The following is a 22,156-nucleotide window of genomic DNA, read 5'->3' as shown; positions in this document are numbered from 1 at the left end:
ATTACATTTGTTCCTCTTTTTTCCCCCCCATAACTCCCCTCCTCCCAGTTCCCGCCCCACCCTCCGCCCTCACTCCCCACCCACTGTCCTCATCCATAGGTGCACGATTTTTGTCCAGTCTCTTCCCACATCTCCCACACCCCTTTCCCCCCCAAGAATAGTCAGTTCATTCCCTTTCTATGTCCCTGATTCTATTATAATCAACAGTTCATTCTGTTCATCAGATTATTTATTCACTTGATTCTTAGATTCACTTGTTGATAGATGCATATTTGTTGTTCATAATTTGTATCTTTATCTTTTTCTTCCTCTTCCTCTTCTTAAAGGATACCTTTCAGCATTTCATATAATCCTGGTTTGGTGGTGATGAACTCCTTTAGCTTTTCCTTATCTGTGAAGCTCTTTATCTGACCTTCAATTCTGAATGATAGCTTTGCTGGATAAAGTAATCTTGGTTGTAGGTTCTTGGTATTCATCACTTTGAATATTTCTTGCCACTCCCTTCTGGCCTGCAAAGTTTCTGTTGAGAAATCAGCTGACAGTCGTATGGGTATTCCTTTGTAGGTAACTGAGTTTCTTTCTCTTGCTGTTTTTAAGATTCTCTCTTTATCTTTTGCTCTTGGCATTTTAATTATGATGTGTCTTGGTGTGGTCCTCTTTGGATTCCTTTTGTTTGGGGTTCTCCGAGCTTCTTGGACCTGTAAGTCTATTTCTTTCACCAGGTGGGGGAAGTTTTCTGTCATTATTTCTTCAAATAGGTTTTCAATATCTTGCTCTCTCTCATCTTCTGGCACCCCTATAATTCTGATGTTGGTACGCTTGAAGCTGTCCCAGAGGCTCCTTACACTATCCTCGCATTTTTGGATTCTTTTTTCATTTTGCTTTTCCGGTTGGATGTTTTTTGCTTCCTCGCATTTCAAATCATTGACTTGATTCTTGCGCTCCTCTGGTCTGCTGTTGGGCGTCTGTATAATATTCGTTATTTCAGTCCGTGTATGCTTAATTTCTAGTTGGTTCCCCAATATAAGATCGAGGGTCTTATTAGTTTTCGTGTAGATCTCATTAAGTTTATCGGCAGCTTCTAAACAGTTCTTGAGAGACCTTAAAAGTGTGGTTCTGAACTCTATATCTTCCATTGACAATTTTGTCCTGTTTCTTTGTCTCCGCATTTTGTTATGCTTCCTTGGTGCACCCCCTAGTGGTCTTTGTTCGCAGTCTTATAGTTAAATCTTGATTGTTGTAGCAAATTCCAGGGAGGGTTTGACCTCCAGGCCAAGTGGCTATGAGAATCAGCTGTGTCAGCAGTGAGAGAACTTCTGTCCTCTAGGGAGGTGCTAATCTAGCCTTTGCCTGAGGCTATCCGGCAAATGCCTCTGTGCAGGGCTTGGGCGGGGCGGGTCACACAGGATCAACAGGGTGGGCCGGAGAGAGCAGTTATGGCGGCTCTCAGTCCTGTCCCCAGGGGCTCTGCCTCTCTGAGTCCCAGCACCCGCTGCAAACCTCGGAGAGAAAGCTGCACTCGCTCTGACCGAAGCCAGACAGTCCCGCTTCTCCCGTTTGAGTCTGGGTCCCTAAAGACTCACCCGGATCTGGTGCTCAGAGTCTGCGACTCCCTCCCGATTGAAAACAACAACCGCGCCCTCCGCCGCCAGCCTGCTCCGCACACTCCGCGCCTCAGAATTTGACTTCACCACTGCGCCTCCTCTGAGTGTCCGTGTGCGTTTCTCTTTCCTCCTAGTTGTAGGACTTCCACTCAGCCAGCGTTCCTGTGGTTCTGGGTGATGTCCATTCCGTGTTTTAGTTTCACTTTTGAAGTAGTTGTTCAAAGCAGCAAACTCCAGCGTTAACCTATGCCGCCATCTTGGTTCTCTCTCGAGACTGTATTTCTTAAATAAGTCATGATTCAAGGATAAGGATATATCAGGGAGACAAGTATGCCTAACAGAGCTAACTTCACAACAGAGAAGGACTTGAAGTCTGAGTAGGGTATAAGCAGCTGAGGAACAGCCTTTTAATTGTGGGGAATGACATCAACAGAGGCAGACAGCGATCCGTTCAGGGCAGAAGGACCTGGGGAGGGCAGTAACGTTGGTAAGGCCGGGAAGAGGCCAGGGCATGATTGTTGGAGACTGTCAATGCCAAAGTTGACCCCCTAGGCATACTTTATGCAGCAGGGAATGGGGAGACATGGAAGTTTCTCTTAAGCAAAGCAATGACTGAGTGAAAGCAGCAGGCTTCTAAGTAGATCAATCAGGCAGTAATGTGCAGGACAGATTAGAGCAGCAGGGAATGCAGGCTGGAGGAGCAAGGAGAAGCACAGTAATCTAGGTCTGAGATGCCATATTTGCTTTAATTACAATAAAAATATCTCTACGTTAAATGTGTACAATGATTAAAAATAAATCTTGAGTTTAGGTATGTAAAATCGTGAAAATATAGACATCTCAGAATTAAGGAAATATAAAGACGAAGATCTGAATGAACCAAGGTGGTGATGTTAGAAATGGGAGGGAAGAGTAGATGCCAAAAAAAACACCCACAAAACATTTTGAAGAATTTGAGAGACTGGATGTTAAAAGTTAGAGAGAGAAACAGAGACCGAGAGAGAGAGAGAGAGAGAGAGAGAGAGAGAGAGAGAGAGAAGAGAATATTACAGTATGACTCCATGATTTTCAGTCTGAATGAAAGTGGCAAGGGATACCATTAAGAGAAATGGGGAAGTCAAGAGGAAAAACATTAAAATAACAACGGCATACTTCACAGATCTAGAACGAACTCTCCAAAAATTCATCTGGAATAAAAAAGACCCTGAATAGCTGCAGCAATCCTGAGAAAGAACAAAGTAGGTGGGATCTCAATACCAGGTATCAAGCTGTACTACAAAGCCACTGTTCTCAAAACTGCCTGGTACTGGCACAAGAACAGACATATAGATCAATGGAATAGAATAGAGAGCCCAGAAATCGGCCCGAACCAATATGCTCAATTAATATTTGACAAAGGAGGCAAGAACATACAATGGAGTCAAGATAGTCTCTTCAATAAATGGTGTTGGGAAAATTGGACAGATATATGCAAGAAAATGAAACTAGACCACCAACTTACACCATACACAAAAATAAACTCAAAATGGATAAAGGACTTAAATGTACGACGGGAAACCATAAAAATTCTAGAAAAATCCAAAGGCAATAAAATCTCAGACATATGCTGAAGCAACTTCTTCACCGATACAGCTCCTAGGGCACTTGAAACTAAAGAGAAAATGAACAAATGGGACTACATCAAAATAAAAAGCTTCTGCACAGCAAAAGAAACCATCAACAAAACAACAAGAAAGCCCACTGCATGGGAAAACATATTTGCCAACATCATATCTGATAAGGGCCTAATCTCCAAAATTTATAGGGAACTCATACAACTTAACAAAAGGAAGATAAACAATCCAATCAAAAAATGGACAAAGGATCTAAATAGACACCTTTCAAAAGAGGACATTCAGAAAGCCAAGAGACATATGAAAACATGCTCAAAGTCACTAATCATCCGAGAGATGCAAATCAAAACAACAATGAGGTACCATCTCACACCTGTCAGACTGGCTATCATCAACAAATCAACAAACGACAAGTGCTGGAGAGGATGTGGAGAAAAAGGAACACTTGTGCACTGCTGGTGGGAATGCAGACTGGTGCAGCCATTATGGAAGACAGTATGGAGTTTCCTCAAAAAACTAAAAATGGAACTCCCATTTGACCCTGTGATCCCACTTCTAGGAATATATCCCAAGAAACCAGAAACACCAATCAGAAAGGATATATGCACCCATATGTTCATAGCAGCACAATTCACCATAGCTAAGATCTGGAAACAGCCTAAGTGCCCATCAGTAGATGAATGGGTTAGGAAACTCTGGTACATCTACACAATGGAATACTATGCTGCTGTAAAAAAGAAGGAACTCTTACCATTTGCAATGGCATGGATGGAACTGGAGAACATTATGCTAAGTGAAGTAAGCCAGTCAATGAAGGAAAAATACCACATGATCTCACTCATTCATGGATAATAAAGACCATTATAAACTTATGAACAATAATAGATATAGAGGCAGAGCTGCCTCAAACAGATTGTCAAACTGCAGCGGGAAGGCCGGGGAGGGTTGGGGGGCAGGAGGGAGGGGGGTAAGAGATCAACCGAAGGACTTGTATGCATGCATATAAGCATAAGCAACGGACATAAGACACTGGGGGTAGGGGAGGCCAGGGAATTGTCAAGGGCGGGGGGGGGGGGGGGGGAAGGACACATATGTAATACCCTTTGTAATACTTTAAGCAATAAAAAGGAAAAAAAAAACATTTAGACAGAAACACAGCGTCAAAAAAAAAAAAAGTTGTAAAAGCTTCATTTCCCTCTTCTGAATGTGGGGCTGAAGGTCACTTTAGCTATAGAACTAGGAATAGCAAGCTGCATAGAAAATAGCACACAAAAAAAAAAAAATAAAAAGAGGAAAAACACCAAACTAAATTTTATACATTGAGTATGAGTTGAGGAAATGTCTAGCCGGCAATTGAAATTATGGGCCCAGAACTAGAACGAGTATATGCAACCAAGGAATTATCTACACAGAAGTCAAAATGGAAGACTTGAGAGTGAAACACATTCCAAACGATGGTGTGTGTAGGGGACCGGAGGCAGAGGTGTAATCGTCAGGGACTGGCCACATTTAGAGACAGGAAGCAGGGGAGGGAGGAAGAACAGAAATGATTTGAAAGGTTGAATTAGATTCATTCCAGAGGAGAGGAATGAAAGACATGAGCAGAGAGAGGTGGAGGCCTTTTGTTCATGCTTTGGACTTACAGATATTAATTACGTATCTTTGGATGTGTCTTAAGCATCCACAGAGGTATCAAGGGCCCACTTCAGTCCTCCAACGGGATGGCATGTGGGACCCCATCTTCACTGTCAGCTGCACGCTCAGTACTAATTGGCTGTTCATCAGCTCCTGGACCAGTGCCTTGGCTGGCTCCCCAGCCTGTGTGAGAAAGCGTGAACTTTCCCAAAGGCTTATTGCTGGTCTGAATGCTGTTGATCTCAGCCGGATCCTTTGAAGTCCAAAAGAGCATACTTCCTACTAACTCTGCCTCCCGCCCCCCTGTTCTTTCCTCCCCACGGAACTCTTTAACGAGCAGTTATTTTAGAACATAATGTAGTTGATCCAACATTTTATAACAGCCAAAGTTAAAGGCAAACTCGTTTTTAACACTTTTCCTGTTTTGCTGGAATTGCTGGGCCAATTAAACTTTCTGAACTCCTATTAGTCAGGGGTGACTAGACACTCTCTGGCTTACCTCATTTCCTTGGCAGGTAGATAAGTAATAAATAATACTTGCATAACCCATACAATACATTTAAAAATCCCAATAAAGGGCAGTATTTTACACAGTCATTGTATTTATTTGTACTTTTGTTCTATAATTGGGAAAGCTAGCACAGGGACAGCTCACCACCACAGGTGCTCTAAAAAGCTGATTGGCTGATGTGAAAAACTGATTAGTGACTGGGGATATGAACAGTGATTAATGGTCCTGAAATACAAATTTCAAAAAACTCTTCTCTTCTTGTTATGAGTATCTATTTATTTATTTATCGTCACCTGAGAATATTTTCCTCACTGATCTTTAGAGAGAGTAGAAAGGAAGGAGGAGAGGAAGAAGAGGAGGAGGAGGGAGGGAGGGAGGGAGGGAGGGAGAGAGAGAGAGAGAGAGAGAGAGAGAGATCCACCAGCTGCCTCCTGCACACACCCTGATGGGGGCTGGGGTTTGAACTTGAGACCCTTTGGTTCACTGGCCGATGCCCTAACCCAGGAGCCACATGCAAATACAAATATTGTATTTGTTCCCGTTTTGTTTTTTTACTTCAAAATAAGATATGTGCAGTGTGCATAGGAATTTGTTCATAGTAATTTTTTTAAAACTATAGTCCGGCCCTCCAACGGTCTGAGGGACAGTGAACTGGCCCTCTGTTTAAAAAGTTTGAGGACCCCCCTGCTCTAACCATTGAGGAAACCGGCCAGGGCAGTTTTTATTGTTTGTTAGAGAGAGAGGAGGGGGAGAGAAAGAAACATTGCTGTGAATGAGAAACATTCATTGTTGCCTTCTCTGCAAGCCCCTACTGAGGATGGAACCGGAAACCTGGATATGTGCCCTGACTGGGAATCGAACCTGCAACCTTTTGGTATATGGATGACACTCCAACAAACTGAGCCACCTAGCCAGGGTTGTATTACCTATTATTAAAAGTATTTATATTCCTAGTTATAAACTGAAACAATGTTTAAAAAACATGTTGTACTTATAATATGCATACAAAAACATGCACATCTTAAATGTACAATTAAAAATTTTATAAACTACACACACTCATTTAATAAACATCCAGATTTTTAAAAAACTGAACATCAACACTGTTTTTGAAATTAATTTTTCTTAACTTCCAGAGAAAAAAAGTGATGTTCTGTTCTGGGTATTTGCTGGGATGGCATGTAACTTTAGAAGTGATATGCCCGGCCCTGACCGTTGTGACTCAGTTGACTGAGCATTGTCCCATGAACAGAGAGGTCACCAGACCCATTTCTGGTCAAGTCACATGCCCGGGTTTCAGGCTCCACCCTGGTAGGGGGCATGCGGGAGACAGCAGATCCCTGTTTCTCTCCCTCCCTCACCCTTCCTATCTCTAAAATCAATACGACATTTTAAAAACTTATATTCCCCTCTTGAACATCTGGGACTTTTAATACCACTTGTGGTAGGCAAAATAATACCTCCCCAAAGATGTCTACATCCTAATCCTCAGAACCTCTGAATGTTTCCTTACGTAGAAGAGACTTTCCAGATGTGATTAAATTAGGATTTTGAGGGAAGATTATTCTGAACTACCTGAGTGGACCCACTGTAATCATACGGGTCCTTTTGTGTGAACAAGGGAAGCAAGGGTGTCAGAGAAGATGTGGCAAGGGAAGCAGGTCAGAGGGGCCACAAGTCAAGGAATGTGGGCAGCCTCTAAAAACTGAAAAGAGAAGGAAACAGATTCTCCCCTGCAGCCTAGAAGGGCAGACCTACTGATTCCTTTTTTCTTTAAAAAAAAAAGAAAAGAAAAAAAGATATATTTGGCATATATTATATGTTTCTGGTGTACAACATAATGACTCAATGTATGTACACAGGATGGGGCAAAAGTAGGTTTACAAACAGGTGTGAGTACACGAAACAGTTTATTCCTGTATTTATTATTTATTGTATTATTTTGCCCCACCCTGCATATTGCTAAATGATCACCACAGTGAGTCTAGTTCATCTCCATCACCACACATAGTTACAATTTTTGTGTATGTGATGCCTACACTGCTACCTTGATTTTACCCCCGTGAAACCCATTTCAGACTCCTAAGTCCCAGAACCATAAGATAAGCAATTGTGTTGTTTCAAGCCACTAAGTTTGTTACAACAATAGTAGGAAATGTATTCATCATCTATAGTCTGGTGACTCTGTGTTCAGACTCGGGTATCTTATTGCCTGTCGAGTAGCTTCATGTGGCATCTCATAGGTCTCTCCAACATAGCACATCCCAAATTAAAACCGCTGTTAACGCCCCACACCTGGGCACACCCCCAGCTTTCCCACCTTGGTAAATGGCACCAATCACTCAGTACTAATGCCAGACACCGGGGTCAACCTTGTTTTCTCCTTCTGTCATCCCTCACACCTAATCCATAAGTTTCACCTATTCCGCTTCCAAACTAAATCTCATATCCATCCACTTCAACTGAGTTTCTCTGCCACCACTATTTTTCAATTAACTTTATTATCTTTCATTCGGATATGTGCATATACTACAAAACACAAAAGATATTATAAATAGGAATTTAGTGAAAAGTCCGACTCCTCCCAGCCATACATATTTGTGATGCCTCCTTCCAAAGTGGTATTTCAAAGTGACATTTGAAAAAGAAAGCCAATGACGCTTTCTTGCACAACATCCCTTAATGTTCGTCCTTTTGTGCCTGAGGTGACCTTTCAGTGGCTCCAAGCTAGCTGCAGGGGATTCGGCATGAATAGAAAAATCAAGGTGCAAAAGTTCGAACTTTCAATGGTTTGTTAAGACTGTTGAGTTTCACTTGCGGTAACTCATGTAATGGTTGTAAAAAAAATAATTTTTAAAAAATGTTTTGTTATCACCAACTCCAAGCTTGTCAATGGTGAGTCAGGACCATTACAAATTCATCATCAGGAGCTGTGTGCGCGCCCTGCCACCGCTTCCCCCCACCCCCTTCCGCTCCCCCAGCTTTGTTCTCGGCCGGGCCGCGGGGGGCCGGGCGGAGCTCGGGGTGCGGTCGCTAGTGTTCGCCATCAGAGCCCCCAGCAGTCAGGGCTCCGGGCCCGCTACACGACAGCATGGCTCTGGTCCCGGCCTGTGAAACGTCTGAGGGCGTGGGAGGCCAAGACAACTACCCGAGCGAGGACTCGGGTTCCCTCCCAGGCGTTCGGGGGACCCGCGGGGCGGGGGCTGGGGCTGGCGGGTCCCAACAAGGCCACGACCACGGAAGGCAGCGGCCGCCCCGCCTCCCCAGAAACCCTTAGTGAAGGAGGTGGGGCGTAGGAGGGCCCAGCCAATCACGGGCTAGCTCTCAGGTGACGTAAGGGCGCGCTCGCCGATTCGCGCCGGGGAGGGTGTGCAGGGTGCGGGCTGGGGTCCAGCGACGCGTCAGCGACCCGTGGGCCCCGTTGCGGAAGCCGACGGCGGGCTGGGCACAGCCTGCGGGCGGGCGCTGCCTCTGGCTCTCCGCCTCGAGGCGTGGCGGCGGCGGCGGCGCGGGAGGGAGCAGCGGACCAGCGACTGGTGAGAGCCACGCATCCGCCGGGGACGTGGGGCGCGGGCTCGGAAGAGCATCCTCCCGGCTTCTAGGGCCTCCTCCTCCTCCTCCTCCGGTCCCCAGCCCGCGGCTTCGCACCGCTTTCCCCCCTCTCCGGCCCACACCGGCCCGGGCTCGCCCCCTCTCCCGCGGGCCTACCCGCCCGGGCCCCTCTGTAGTCCCGTTATAGGCCCCACCTGGCGGCGGGTGGCGCAGGCAGCGTCAGGGAAGTTTGTGTGGTTGGGGATGGGGGCGGTGGGAGGGAGGCCTGCGCGACGCTCCCGGAGCAGTGCTATCCGGGAAGAAAACGGGCGGTCCTGCACGGTAATGCCCGTTCAGGGCAGCGGAGGGCGGAGAGCTACCTGCTAGGCAGGTTGCCCTGGGGATAAAGGTTGAAGTGAGAGATGACTGGGAAGGTCTGCGCCCGAACCGGACTGCGTTCTGAGTCTGCGCTTCCTCGGAAGTTTGATAAGCGTTTGTCACCCACACGCGGGCGCGCACAGACGCACACATCGTCCTGAGCACACTGTACACCTGCTGCGGCGCGGAAAGTCGTCTGTGCTCCTCTGGTGGAGAGAGGCGGGGTGGGCACAGCTTAGCATTATAGGCAGCTGATGAACCGGACTGTCGAAGCCAAACAGAATTATCGCTCAGGAATAGGGTCCTGAATTTCAGAACACTTTCAGATAGCCCCGTCCTTCTTATTTCTGTGTGTCTCATCCTCTCTGCACTGAGGAAAGCCTAGTCCCCCCTTATCCATGGGGGACAGGTTGCAAGATCCCCAGTGGATGCCTGAAACCAGCAGATAGCACGGAACCCTGTTTTTAATGCCTTTACCATTTTTCTAAAAAAATATTTTTATTGATTTCAGAGAGGAAGAGAGAGGGATAGAGAGATAGAAACATCAACGATGAGAATCAATGATCAGCTGCCTCCTGCACGCCCCCTACTGGGGATCAAGCCTGCAACCCAGGCATGTGCCCTTGGCTGGAATTGAACCTGGGACCCTTCAGTCCGCAGGCCGCCGCTCTATCCCCTGAGCCAAACTGGCTAGGGCTGCCTTTACCATGTGACTAAGCACTTATGCACGGTGTGCCTTTAACTTTTGCAGTTTGAAGTGCGACAGCAAAACTAGCATGCATTCCCCTCCCCCCCCCTTCACCCAACGAAGATTCATTCTTACTGCAGATTTTAGCAACCGCAGTATATATCTTCTTATTGAGTCGAGAACTTTCACATTTTCGTAGAGGAAGCGCCTGACTGCTGCTCTTTGGCATATTTGAACTGCCGGCATCACTACTCTTACTCTTTGGGACCAGTATTAAGTAAAATGAAGTTTATTTGAACAGGAGCAGTGTGATACTGTGACAGTTAGGTAACCGAGGCTGCTACTAAGTGATTACGGTCGGGGAGCATATATATCATGGATTCAACACTGAACAAAGGGATGAGTCACGCTGGGGCGGAGTGGGGTGAGGTGAGTTTTCATCACCCTACTGAGAACGTCGTGAAATGTAAAATTTTAGAAAGAATTATTTCTAGAATTTTCCATTTAATAGTCTCAGACCGTGGGTAACTGAAACCGCAAAAAGTGAAACGGGGTGGGGGGTGCCTACAGTGTCATGTTCTCTTGGCAGAAAGGTCTCACTCATAGATGTTTATGAAATGAACAGACACAAGGCAAACGCTGGATGTGGGCAATGTCCTGAATGCTGGGTTTGATTGATTGATTTGAATGAGAGAGGAACATCGATTTGTCGTTCCACTTATTTATACATTCATCTGTTGATTCTTATATGTGCCCTCAGTGGGGATCAAACTTGCAACCTTGCCATATCAGGATGATGCTCTAACCAACTGAACTACCCGGCCAGGGCCTATTATTTTCTTTTTAAGATTTAACTTCTTTCCTTAAAAAAGTTTTGGCCTAAGTAACTTTTTTTTTTTCTTTCAGGAAGTTATTTTTAATGTCTCTGCTAAATAAATAACATTTACACACAAGTCAAAAACATCATGGGCTTTTGTTTGAATCCAAAGTATAAGAATCCAAGGTAGTGGGCACACAGTGCAATATACAGGTTTTGTAACATAGAAACACACACCTGAAATCTATATGTTCGTGTTGACCAATATCACCTCAATAAATTTAAAAAACACACAAAAGAATCCAAGGTAAATGTGGAGGTGCATTAAGTATTTCAAAATCTAGAATCAAGCATCTGCATATAAGAAATCACCTTGATTTTAAATTTTTCAAGCTTATTTATTCCCCAATTTTAAATTCTGCATTGGATAAAACACATGAATGCATTTGTGCAAATTAACTTTAAAAATACAGTATGGCTTAAAAGTCATCAATTATTCCTACAGCAACATACTATATAAGCACACCTGAACATTGCTCTTCTTTAGCCATCATTCTTAAGTGAACACACTGTATACACTTACAGGCAATAGAAACCTAATTACTTTGCCCCAAATAGTAATAAAGGATTAAAATGCTATTGAAACAAGTTAATTTCTAGGGGTTTCAGTAAAGACAGTAAACAATGTAATTCAAGAAACAAGATTTGCAAGTCTTATCTATTCCCTTTATATGCTAGACATTTCTTGTAGAAACCTTATCGGATTGACCTAAGTAACTGTATTTTTCATAGTTTATTTTTATAACTAGTTTACTCTCAGTTTGGGTAGAATAAACTTTGAGTTACCTGGTAAATATTAAGCATTTTAGTGTTGCCAGATATTTACTGTTCTTTTAAAATAAATACAAATCGACCAACCATGAATGATTTGCTTTGCCTCACCCAGCAAAGTAAATATCACCAAAAATTTACTCAGCTTAAATGTAGTGAGTGGAAAAAGGATTATGTACAAGAACACCTAAGACAACCAGTTTTAGAAAAATATGTTTGTCTCTTTAATTATGAGGTAGTGCTTAGATCTTATTAATATGGCAGCATTGTTTTCTTAAAATGTTGATGAGATGCCATAGGAATGAGGAGATGCCAGTGATTTTCAACGGGTGTGTTGCAAGAATCTTTGAAACTTGAAATATCTGAGTAAATAAAAATTACACCAATTTTTTGTCAAATTGGCAAAAAATATATTTTTTTGTTGTGTGGCAGAATTTCAGTAGTTTATGTGTGCCGTGAGTTGAAAATTGCTGGCCCATGGTAAAATTGGTTTTGTTTCACTTAGTCACAGAAACTATTGATAATATTAAGTGAGGACTTACTGTACAATTCTTGACAGAATGCTCATTATCTTATAAATGCTTTCTATTAGGTGGAATTAGCTTTTACTGAGATTGTAAATTCACAATGGCCCAGTGATAGGCAATTTGTGTGATCACGGAAGTTCTAGCCTGAGATGAGCTACCAACAACAGAGGGCTACTGATAGGATTTCCACTGAATTTCAGAGTTTACCCTGATCTGAAGGGAGCTCCGTTTAAAAAAAAAATTTTTTTTTATTGGCTTCAGAGAGGAAGGGAGAGGGAGATAGAAACATTAATGATGAGAGAAAATCATTGATCAGCTGCCTCCTGCACACCCCTCACTGGGGATTGAGGCCGCAACCTGGGCATGTGCCCTGACCAGGAATTGAACCGTGATCTCTTGGTTCATAGGTCGACACTCAACCACTGAGCTACTCCGGCCAGGCATCTAAAAGGTAGCTCTCTTTTTAATGGCATCTTTACTCAACTTTTCTGGATTCCTAAGTGCAAATTCTAAACATTGGTACACTTCCTGAAAGATAAGCATTGAGATCAGTCTATGAAGTGAAATTTTATCCCTTGTCCCTGATTTTTACTTTTTGAATGAAGGGTATAGAGTGGTAGGGAGACAGGAAGGCAGAGGAGAACAATAGTGTGTATCTGTATGGTAGGGCCACAGTGCTCAGAGGCAGGCAGCAACTAGAAGGGCTGGGTGAGGAGGAATGAGGTGTATGTGAAAGCTTTTCAGAGGAAGTGACACTTAATCTGTTTTGAGGTATGAGGAAGAGTTCAGTCAAGAGGGAAAGGAAGTTTTAGGGCGGGGTACTTGCATCTAGAAAAGCACAGATACGGAGACCCACTGGTTGAACTTCAGGTCTTCGGCCCAGAGTAAGGGCATTTGAAATGGATGGAAGGATGGGCTAGGTCCAAATTAGAAATTTGGGCTTTGTCCATAGGTGATGTGTCCTGGTTAGCATGATAATCAGATTTATGAACTTTAGAAAGATTATTCGGAAAGTTTGCGGGAGGCAGGGCAAAGCTAGAGACAGGCAAACTACTTTGATAGCTGTTACCATAGTTCAGACCTAAAATGAGGGTTTGGGATGGAGAAGAGAGAGATTTGAAAGATATTCAGGAGATGTAATTGATTGGGCCTTAGGAGGCACAATGTGATGAACAGAGGAGACAAGAATGTCAAAGCATTTGGATGAATGGAAGGCTCAACTAAGTTAGAGAACAAGGAAAGAGAAACAAGTTTAGAAAAGAAAATGAGTTTGGTTTGCTAACTTTAAGGTGCCTGTGGGACAGGAAATTCTGGTGGCATTTGGAGTTGTGAAGTTTGTAATCACTGGCTACAGGTGCTAATGAGGCCTTAAAAGTAGTGTTTTGTTGTTGTGTTTTAATCTTTGTCTTATTCATCTTTCTATTCATCAGCACTGATCACAGTGCTTTATATATATGGGGTGTATGGTGTGAAGTAGAATAGATATCATCCTATATAATAAAACCCTAATATGCAAATCGACTGGGAAATGACCGGTCACTGTAACGCACACTAACCACCAGGGGGCAGACGCTCAATGCAGGAGCTGCCCCCTGGTGGTCAGTGCGCTCCCACAGTGTGAGTGCCTCTCAGCCAGAAGCTGGGCTCAACGGCTGGCGAGTGCAGCTGCTGGCGAGTGCAGCTGCGGTGGCAGGAGCCTTTCCCGCCTCTGTGGCAGCGCTAAGGACCTCTCAGTGGATGTGGCAGTGCTAAGGATCCTGTGGTGAGAGCACCTAAGCTGGCAGTCAGACATCCCCCTAGGGGTCCCGGACTGCGAGAGGGCGCAGGCCGGGCTGAGGGACCCTCCCTCAGTGCACGAATGTCGTGCTCCCAGTCTCTAGTCCCATATAGGATGTGATACTGAATCTTGAGGAAGTAATTTCCCCTCTCAAAACCTGTGTTTTCCTTTTTGTTAGTGAAAGAATTGAATGAGATAAGTAATTCTCAAAGTTTGCTATAGTCTGGTATGTTGGGATCAATTGTGAGGTATGGCAAGTGATTTTTAACTAATAAAGAGCTGATGAAGAAAAAAAAAGAGCTGATGTTTGTTTGCCTTTTAAATGATATTTGATTTATGTCACTCTTTTTTAATTGCATTCCAGTATTTCTTTTTTTTTTTTAATCCTCACCTGAGGACATGCTTAGAGGGAGGGAAAAAGAGAGAGAGAGATAAAGAAAGAGAAATATTGTCGGTTGCCTTCTGTATTCTCCCTGACGGGGATCTGATGGAGCTCCCAACCCAGGTATGTGCCCTGACTGGGAATCGATGGGCAATCTTTCGGTGCATGGTGCACAGGATGACGCTCAACCAATTGAGCCACTCCGGCCAGGTTTTTTACAGTATATTTTCTTTCTTTTTTTTTTTTTATTGCTTAAATTATTACAAAGAGTATTACATATGTCTCCTTTTTTCCCCCCGCCTACAGTATATTTTCTTAATTGTGAGAGAAAGGGGTGGAGTTATCGTCAGCTGGAATTTCATAACTCTGGATATACCAGTGGCTGTGTCACTCACAAGTACAGTGGGAAAACGGTTAAAAATCACCATGCTAAACAGTGGATAAGGACTTAAAATCGTAAAATTCTGTTTATATCTAGGACTTTAATTCTGATCATAAATCATTTTTATTTTTGTACCTTCAGAAACTGTATTTTAAGAACTTTTCAAAAAGAAAAAATCAAGTCATGGAGAAGAATGGGAACAATCGGAAGCTTCGGGTTTGTGTTGCTACTTGCAACCGTGCCGATTATTCTAAACTCGCGCCGATCATGTTTGGCATTAAAACGGAACCTGAGTTCTTTGACCTGGACGTCGTGGTGCTTGGCTCTCACCTGATCGATGACTATGGGTAAGGTGAAAGCATTTTCTCATGATACTCTTCATTGCAACGTTGTGTACTGGAGAGAGCTTGGATCCAGGAACTACTATGTGGATCTAGCTTCAAATCCTAGTTCTACCACTTAGGTGTTTTGTTTTACTCTTTTGAACTAAGTTTTTTACTGACCTTCCTGTTGGAAGCACACTATCATTGTGTACACAATGTTCTTAGAATGGTATCACAATTAATAGGAGCATCTTAGTAACATTAAAAATATGCCTTATAGGGTTGCAACATTGATTCAAATATTCTTTCAATATTTGTCCCCAATCACTCTTTTGTTAAAATGCTTTCCCCGTTTAAAGATTTTTGTTCCATCTTCTTTTTATTGATTATTTTTTGTCTTGCATGCCTTAAGATGTGAGATTTCAGGTTATTTGACTGGACAAAGCTCCTGTGACAGCCTTCATAGGAACACACAAGAGCCCTATCCCCGGTGTGGTTGCGTACAAGTGTATGCAAGTTGAAGGCCAGGGAAAAGCGTTTCCCGCACCCTTTAAAAGTGCACTGAAAAGGCCTCTTTCCAGGATGAGCCATAAAACGTCTTTAGTTTGGAGCTCTCAGGAAACGCTTTCCCACATTCCACACATGTGGTTGCAGGGCCATGAATGAGGTGGAGATGCTTTCTCAGGGAATTTCTCGTCTTCAGCGCTCTTGCGCATTCACTCTGAGGACAAACACATTTTTCTGGAGCATCACATTCTCCATTTTTTCTTGGCTTATTTCTAGCAAATTCTACAAGCCGGGTAGGATCTACCAGGCCTAGTGTTGGGTGTTCTCCTGGAGGAAGCTTCTTGCCTGTCATGTGCTCAGAATGCTCAACAAGTGATTTCTCTCCCACATTCTGTTGAAGTTCTTGTTTTGCCCCCCCTTTCCATGTATTGCAAGGAACATTCAGAAAGGGAGTTTGCATCATCAAAAACCTGTTGAGAAAACTGTTGCTCTGACCCACCTCTCAGGCAGTGGAAGGACTTAAGAAATACGTCCTCTTCCAGGATGGGTTTGGAAAACACCTCGTATGATGCACTCTATGTAACAGAGAAGGGATCCTCTTTACCAACCTGATAGCTAATCTCCTGGTCCCCATCTTCATCCCGCAAGGCCCTCATCACCATGAGGGGCTCCTGCTGGGCTGGCTCTGGTGTGGCTGGATTTGGCTTATTCCCACCGAGGGCCCTTCTGCCCAGGCCTTTCCGTCCATGTGTCTCTGTCCTTGTGTTCAGTTGCTGCTCCATGCTGTCCTGTGGTTCCTCCTCAGAGGTTTGCACCAGGATATATCAACCACTTCCAGGTAGCAGTGATCTGGGTAAGTCTTCAGCAGGCACCTGCAGACTGTCAGAATATGAGAGTAGGGTCCTCTTCTGTCCTATTCACAGGTCCCAGCACTTAGCACAGTTGTCCCTTGATATTGTGTCGCTCATTCTACTTCCTATTCCATTTCCTTTCAGAGCAAAGACAAGGAGGAAGGTACTTTACTCCCAATGGCATTTAAAATCTCTACCACTTAGTTTTGATGTGTCCTTAGAGAAGTAGCTTAGCATCTCTGAGCCTCAGATTTCTCAATTATAAAATGGAATGCAACCTTGTTGTGAAGAATGGAGATAGTGATATAGAGAATTCATGACAATGATGCTGCTTAATGGATACTTGATAAATATCTATTAATATTATATGTTATATTAAGGAGAAATGGCACTTATATATTGTGTGATATAATAATGTGATTTCATGTTATCTGTTTTGTGAGTTCTAATGGTAATTCAACATTAAAACTGGTATATAGATCAACAGCATATAAAGTAGTAGATATGGAACAAGATTTAAAAAATCTAAGTTATTTACTAGGCAAAGTAAAATGTTATATTACCATTGATATTTATTTTGATGACATTAGGTTTGTTGTTGATCAGAGGTGAAATATTAAAAATGAAAATTAGGAAATTTTTGAAGGAGCAGAATATATAAACCAAAGATGAACATTCATTTTGTTACATGTAATAAGTAACAGTTAGTGCACCCTTGTGGCATGAAAATGTTAATGCAATCTCCAAAGATGGTCAGAAATACAATATTAAATGTGAAAACAGCTTGTGTTAAAGTAAAATTGTTTTTTTCAGACTGTTCTTTAAAAACAAGATAATAACAATAGCAAAAACAAATAAATAAAAACCTACCTCAAAAAACCAATTTAGCAATTTTCTCAAAGAACTTAGAGTAGTGAAGAAATTTATGGACAGCTTAAAATTTAATAGCTTTTAAAAATGTGAAACTCTGCCTAAGAAAACCCACGTTAGGGTTCAACGTGGTGTTATAAATTATGTGGGTTTGGACAAATCTATGATGACATGAAGCCATTGTTACAGTATCATACAGGGTTGTTTCACTGCCTTAAAAATCTGCTCTACCCCTTCTTTACCCTCCCTTCTTTACCCTCACCCCAGGAAACCACTGACTTTTTCTTTACCATCTCCATAGCTTTGCCTTTTCCAGATGTCATAGAATTGGAATCATACAGTATGAAGTCTTTTCAGATTGGCTTCTTTCATTTAGCAATATGCATTTAAGTTTCCTTCATGTATTTTAATAGCTTGATAGTAATTTCTCTTTTGCGCTGAAGAATATTACTATAAACATCTGTATTGCAGCTTTTTGGGTGGATTGTGGACATAAGTTTTCAGCTTCTTTGGGTAAACAGAGGAGCACGATTGCTGGATTGTATGACTAGGGTACATTTAGTTTTGTAAGAAACTACCAAGCTGTCTTCCAGAGCGGCTGTATCATTTTGTTTTCCCCCGCCAATGAATGAAGAGTTCCTGTTGCTCCAATTCCTCATCATCATTTGGTGGTGTCAGTGTTTTGGATTTTGGCTAATATAATAGGTGTGTAGTGGTATCTCATTGTTTTCATTTGCATTTTCCTGATGACATAAGGTGTGAAGCAACTTTTCATATGCTTTGCCATCTTTATATCATCTTTGGTGAAGGGTCTGTTAAGATCTTTAGCCCATGTTTTAGTTGGTTGTTTTATTTATGAGTTTTAAGCCATGGGCCAAATAAGAAATCCTAAGGGAAATTAGAAAATATTTTGGCCCTAGCCGGTTTGACTCAGTGGATCAGCCCTGGGGACTGAAGGGTCCCGGTTTGATTCTGGTCAAGGGCACATACCTTGGATGCAGGCTCGATCCCTGGCCCTGGTCAGGGCGCATGTGGGAAGCAACCAATCAATGTTTCTTTCTCTCTGTCGCTCCCCGTCCCTTCCTCTCACTTCTAAAAATCAGTGGAAAAATATCCTCGGGTGAGGATTAACAAAAATTAAAAAATAAAAATAAATATTAAAAAATATTTTTAACTGTATAATAAATATTACAGTATACCAAATCTGTGGTTGTAAATGAAGCAGTGCTTAAAGGGAAATTTATAGCTTTAAATACTATATTAAAAGGAAGACAAGTTTAAAGTCAATGATCTGTTTCCACTGTAGTAAACAAGAAGGAAGTAATAGAGTGGAAATCAATGAAATATAAAAATAGATTAAACAGCAGAGAAAATTAACAGTCAAAAGTTATTTCTTTCAAAATATTGCAGCCTTTAAAAGAATAAAAGAGGGGACATATGTAATACTTCCAATAAAGATTTAAGAAAGAGAATAAAAGGAATATTAGGCTAAGAAAATTGACAATCAATTTAGATGAAATGGCAAACCGATAATACATTACCACTAAGTGGGCTTATCTCAGAAATTTTAACATCTGAAAATCAATTAGTGTAATTCACCTCTCAACAGAATAAAGGGGAAAACCCATACAATCATATCAATACATATTAAACATTTGATGAAATTAAACAGCTAGTTATGATAAAAACTTGTAGTAAAGCTTGGATAGAATGGATAAAGGACACCTGTGAAAAGCCTATAGCTAACATAAAATTTATGCTTTCCTCCTAAAATTGGGAACAAGGTAAGGACTTCCACTTTCACCACTTCTCTTCAACTTGTGCTAGATATAAGTCAGTACACTAAAGCAAGATATATGAAGACATAAAGATTGTCTTGCCCTAACCGGTTTGGCTCAGTAGATAGAGCATCAGCCTGCAGACTCAAGGGTCCCAGGTTCGATTCTGGTCAAGGGCATGTACCTTGGGTTGCAGGCACATCCCCAGTAGGCAGTGTGCAGGAGGCAGCTGATCGATGTTTCTAACTCTTGATCCCTCTCCCTTCCTCTCTGTAAAAAAATCAATAAAATATATTAAAAAAAAAAAGATTGTCTTTATTTACAGGAACATAGCTTGTATAGGAAAATCCAAAGGAATCTATGAAGTGACTACTGATATCCATATAATGTACAATGATGTATGTAAAGAATCCATCATGATCAGAGAAAATTAGTATTACGTGAATTAAGTAGATTACAAAATTGTATGTAATCTCAACCAGGATAAAATATTATGCATAAAATGGCTAGAAAAAATCAAAATAACACTGAGTGTAGGTTTATGGATGATAATTTTCAGTATTTTCCAATTTTTAAATAATAAATGTATTATGTATTTAGTAAAAAAGCCATATCTTTTAGAATCTTACCATAACTGACAGGAAACCTTAAGACATTGAGTATTGCTGTGGTTACTGAAGCTTGAAACGGCATTTCACAGCCAATTTATGCTGTGAAACTTACATTTTGCTCCAATCAGAACTAGGCTGCATTGATAGTACCATAGAAGGAAATTCAGGTGATAATTCCCATCATTCAGAAATTGGTATTGTTGTGATATGTCTAGTGTCCTGGTTCCCTACTATGTTTTTAAAATGGGCTTTGCTTTTATAAGTAACATTTTTCCCCATTAAGTAGCATATTTATTTTTAAAAATTTATAAATATAGAAAAAAAAGAAAATGTCATGACCAATGTAAATTTTGGTCTCTTTTTTCCTAATAAAAAAATTCTCCCTCAGATAGTTATCCCTCCAGGTACTCACTGAGAGGGGCACAAGTGAGATTTCCAAGATGCTGGATAGTTATGTCCTAATCTGGGTGGTGGCTACAGGGTAATACAGGTAGGAAAATTAATCAAGTGATCTATGCATTTATGGTCTGTTTTTGTTTTTTTGTAAGTTATACTTCAATTTATTTAACAAGGAAATTTTATAAAATATTTCTCTCTTCAGAGTTGCTTTTAGATTGCTTTTCTCATGTTTTTGTGGTCCTGTATTTAAGAACATGCTCTCACATCTTTATTTCTGTCTTGCTTCAGAAATACATACCGCATGATTGAGCAAGATGACTTCGACATTAACACCAGGCTACACACGATTGTCAGAGGGGAAGATGAGGCAGCTATGGTTGAGTCAGTAGGCCTGGCCCTAGTGAAGCTACCAGATGTCCTTAATCGCCTGAAGCCTGATATCATGATTGTCCATGGAGACAGGTTTGATGCCCTGGCACTGGCAACATCTGCTGCCTTGATGAACATCCGAATCCTTCACATTGAAGGTGGGGAAGTCAGTGGGACCATTGACGATTCCATTAGACACGCCATAACAAAACTGGCTCATTATCATGTGTGCTGCACCCGAAGTGCAGAGCAACACCTGATATCCATGTGTGAGGACCATGATCGCATCCTTCTGGCAGGCTGTCCTTCCTATGACAAACTCCTCTGTGCCAAGAACAAGGACTACATGAGCATCATTCGCATGTGGCTAGGTATGTATCAGACTTTATTCAGTCTTAATGGTTGTGTTTGTCAGTACTGGGTATGTTTTAGCCTTCCAGAAACTATCGTGGATGGAATATGCCATTAGCAATCAGAAGGCTAAGGCTTTAGTTCATAGATCTTACTCTATGGTATGACTTCACCTCTCGAGACTCACCTTTTCTGTAAAGTAGGCTCAATGGATTGAATCTATGATATATTTATACAGTGGAATGCTTTTAATCCATTAGATATAATGTGATGGGTGAATATTTAGTTACAGAGATAGATCCTGACATAGCAAAAGAGGGGGAAGCAAGCTACAAAATTTATGTATAATATGCCATTTTTATGAAAACAGTAACATAATGGAAAGTTCAAGAAAGTATGTACACCAAGTCATTTATAATATTTATTTCTGGTTAGTAGAATTATGGGTGTTTTTATGTTTGTTTTCCTTTATTTTGGTTTTTAGTACAATGAAAAACGTGTTATTTTTATTTCTAATGTCTTTGTTACATGATTGTTGGAATACTCATATGAGATAATGAATGTTGAAAGCAGTTAGTAAGCCATAAGTATTTATGAAAAAGGATTATGATGATGATGATTAAAAGCAAAGTCATAGTTGTACCACCAGAGTTTGTTATATATGTAAATAAGCATTAAGGTCTGAAATCTTCAATGTTCATTGATCTAGCCTCCTAGAATTACCTTTGCTAAACAGAGGCAAAGAAAATAGGGTTACAAATAGAATTTCATTTGGTTAATTTATTATAGAGTACTATCTAGAGAACAAACCAGGATTAATTATCTGTTGAGGTACTTAGGGCTCTCCTTTTTAAAGAGGTAGAACTATTGGAAAATGAAGTTAATGAATAATAGGTGATTGTGTATATTTTAAATCAGATCACATTAAAACAGGAAAGGGATCAGGCTTTTGTATTATAGAAGTTAATCCATTCTACATATTTCTTATTCTTGGACAGATTTGTAAGTATTAAGGACTCTGTCTAGATAATGCTAGTGGAAGAAACTTGTCTCTTTAGTCTCTTCTTTTTGTATGCTTCTAAGCAAACATTCTTTCATTCTGTTCTGATTATATTGTTAGCTCTTATATGTATTCCGACAAACTTTGGATTTTTGAAAAACCTGTAATGAATAGAAAATAATCCTTATAAAGCAGAATGTAGCAAGCTTGTACTTGAAGGGCTTAAAGTTCTATTTGGAACCACTTGAGCAATTTATGAAAGAAAGATGACAAATGAGCAAAAACTTGATTTAAAAAACAACAGTGTGTCTTTTGGGATGGGGTGAGTGGGAACAAGACAATGAGCCCAAGCCACCTACCCCTCGCAATGATACATTGTACAATGTCTGTACCCTCTTCTTCTGATGTTTATCACCTTACT

General features: G+C 41.5%; 1 protein-coding gene across 4 annotated transcripts in view; it reads left to right on the top strand.

Annotated features, from left to right (window-relative positions):
- Positions 1-22,156, top strand: part of GNE (glucosamine (UDP-N-acetyl)-2-epimerase/N-acetylmannosamine kinase) — a 55,967-nt gene that overhangs the window by 3,265 nt on the left and 30,546 nt on the right. For 2 of the 4 annotated variants that reach the window (XM_059657333.1, XM_059657332.1), the window contains exons 2-3: positions 14,818-15,023; positions 20,304-20,755. In XM_059657333.1, the coding sequence (XP_059513316.1) occupies positions 14,818-15,023; positions 20,304-20,755 (658 nt within the window). Of the gene's footprint in view, positions 1-8,734; positions 8,900-14,817; positions 15,024-16,276; positions 16,360-20,303; positions 20,756-22,156 lie in introns of those variants that run through there. The other 2 variants (XM_059657334.1, XM_059657335.1) reach the window with 2 other exon arrangements.

The sequence above is a fragment of the Myotis daubentonii genome, chromosome 11, assembly GCF_963259705.1.
Source record: "Myotis daubentonii chromosome 11, mMyoDau2.1, whole genome shotgun sequence".
Lineage (NCBI taxonomy): Eukaryota > Metazoa > Chordata > Mammalia > Chiroptera > Vespertilionidae > Myotis > Myotis daubentonii.
This window is presented reverse-complemented; position numbering and strand designations above follow the sequence as displayed.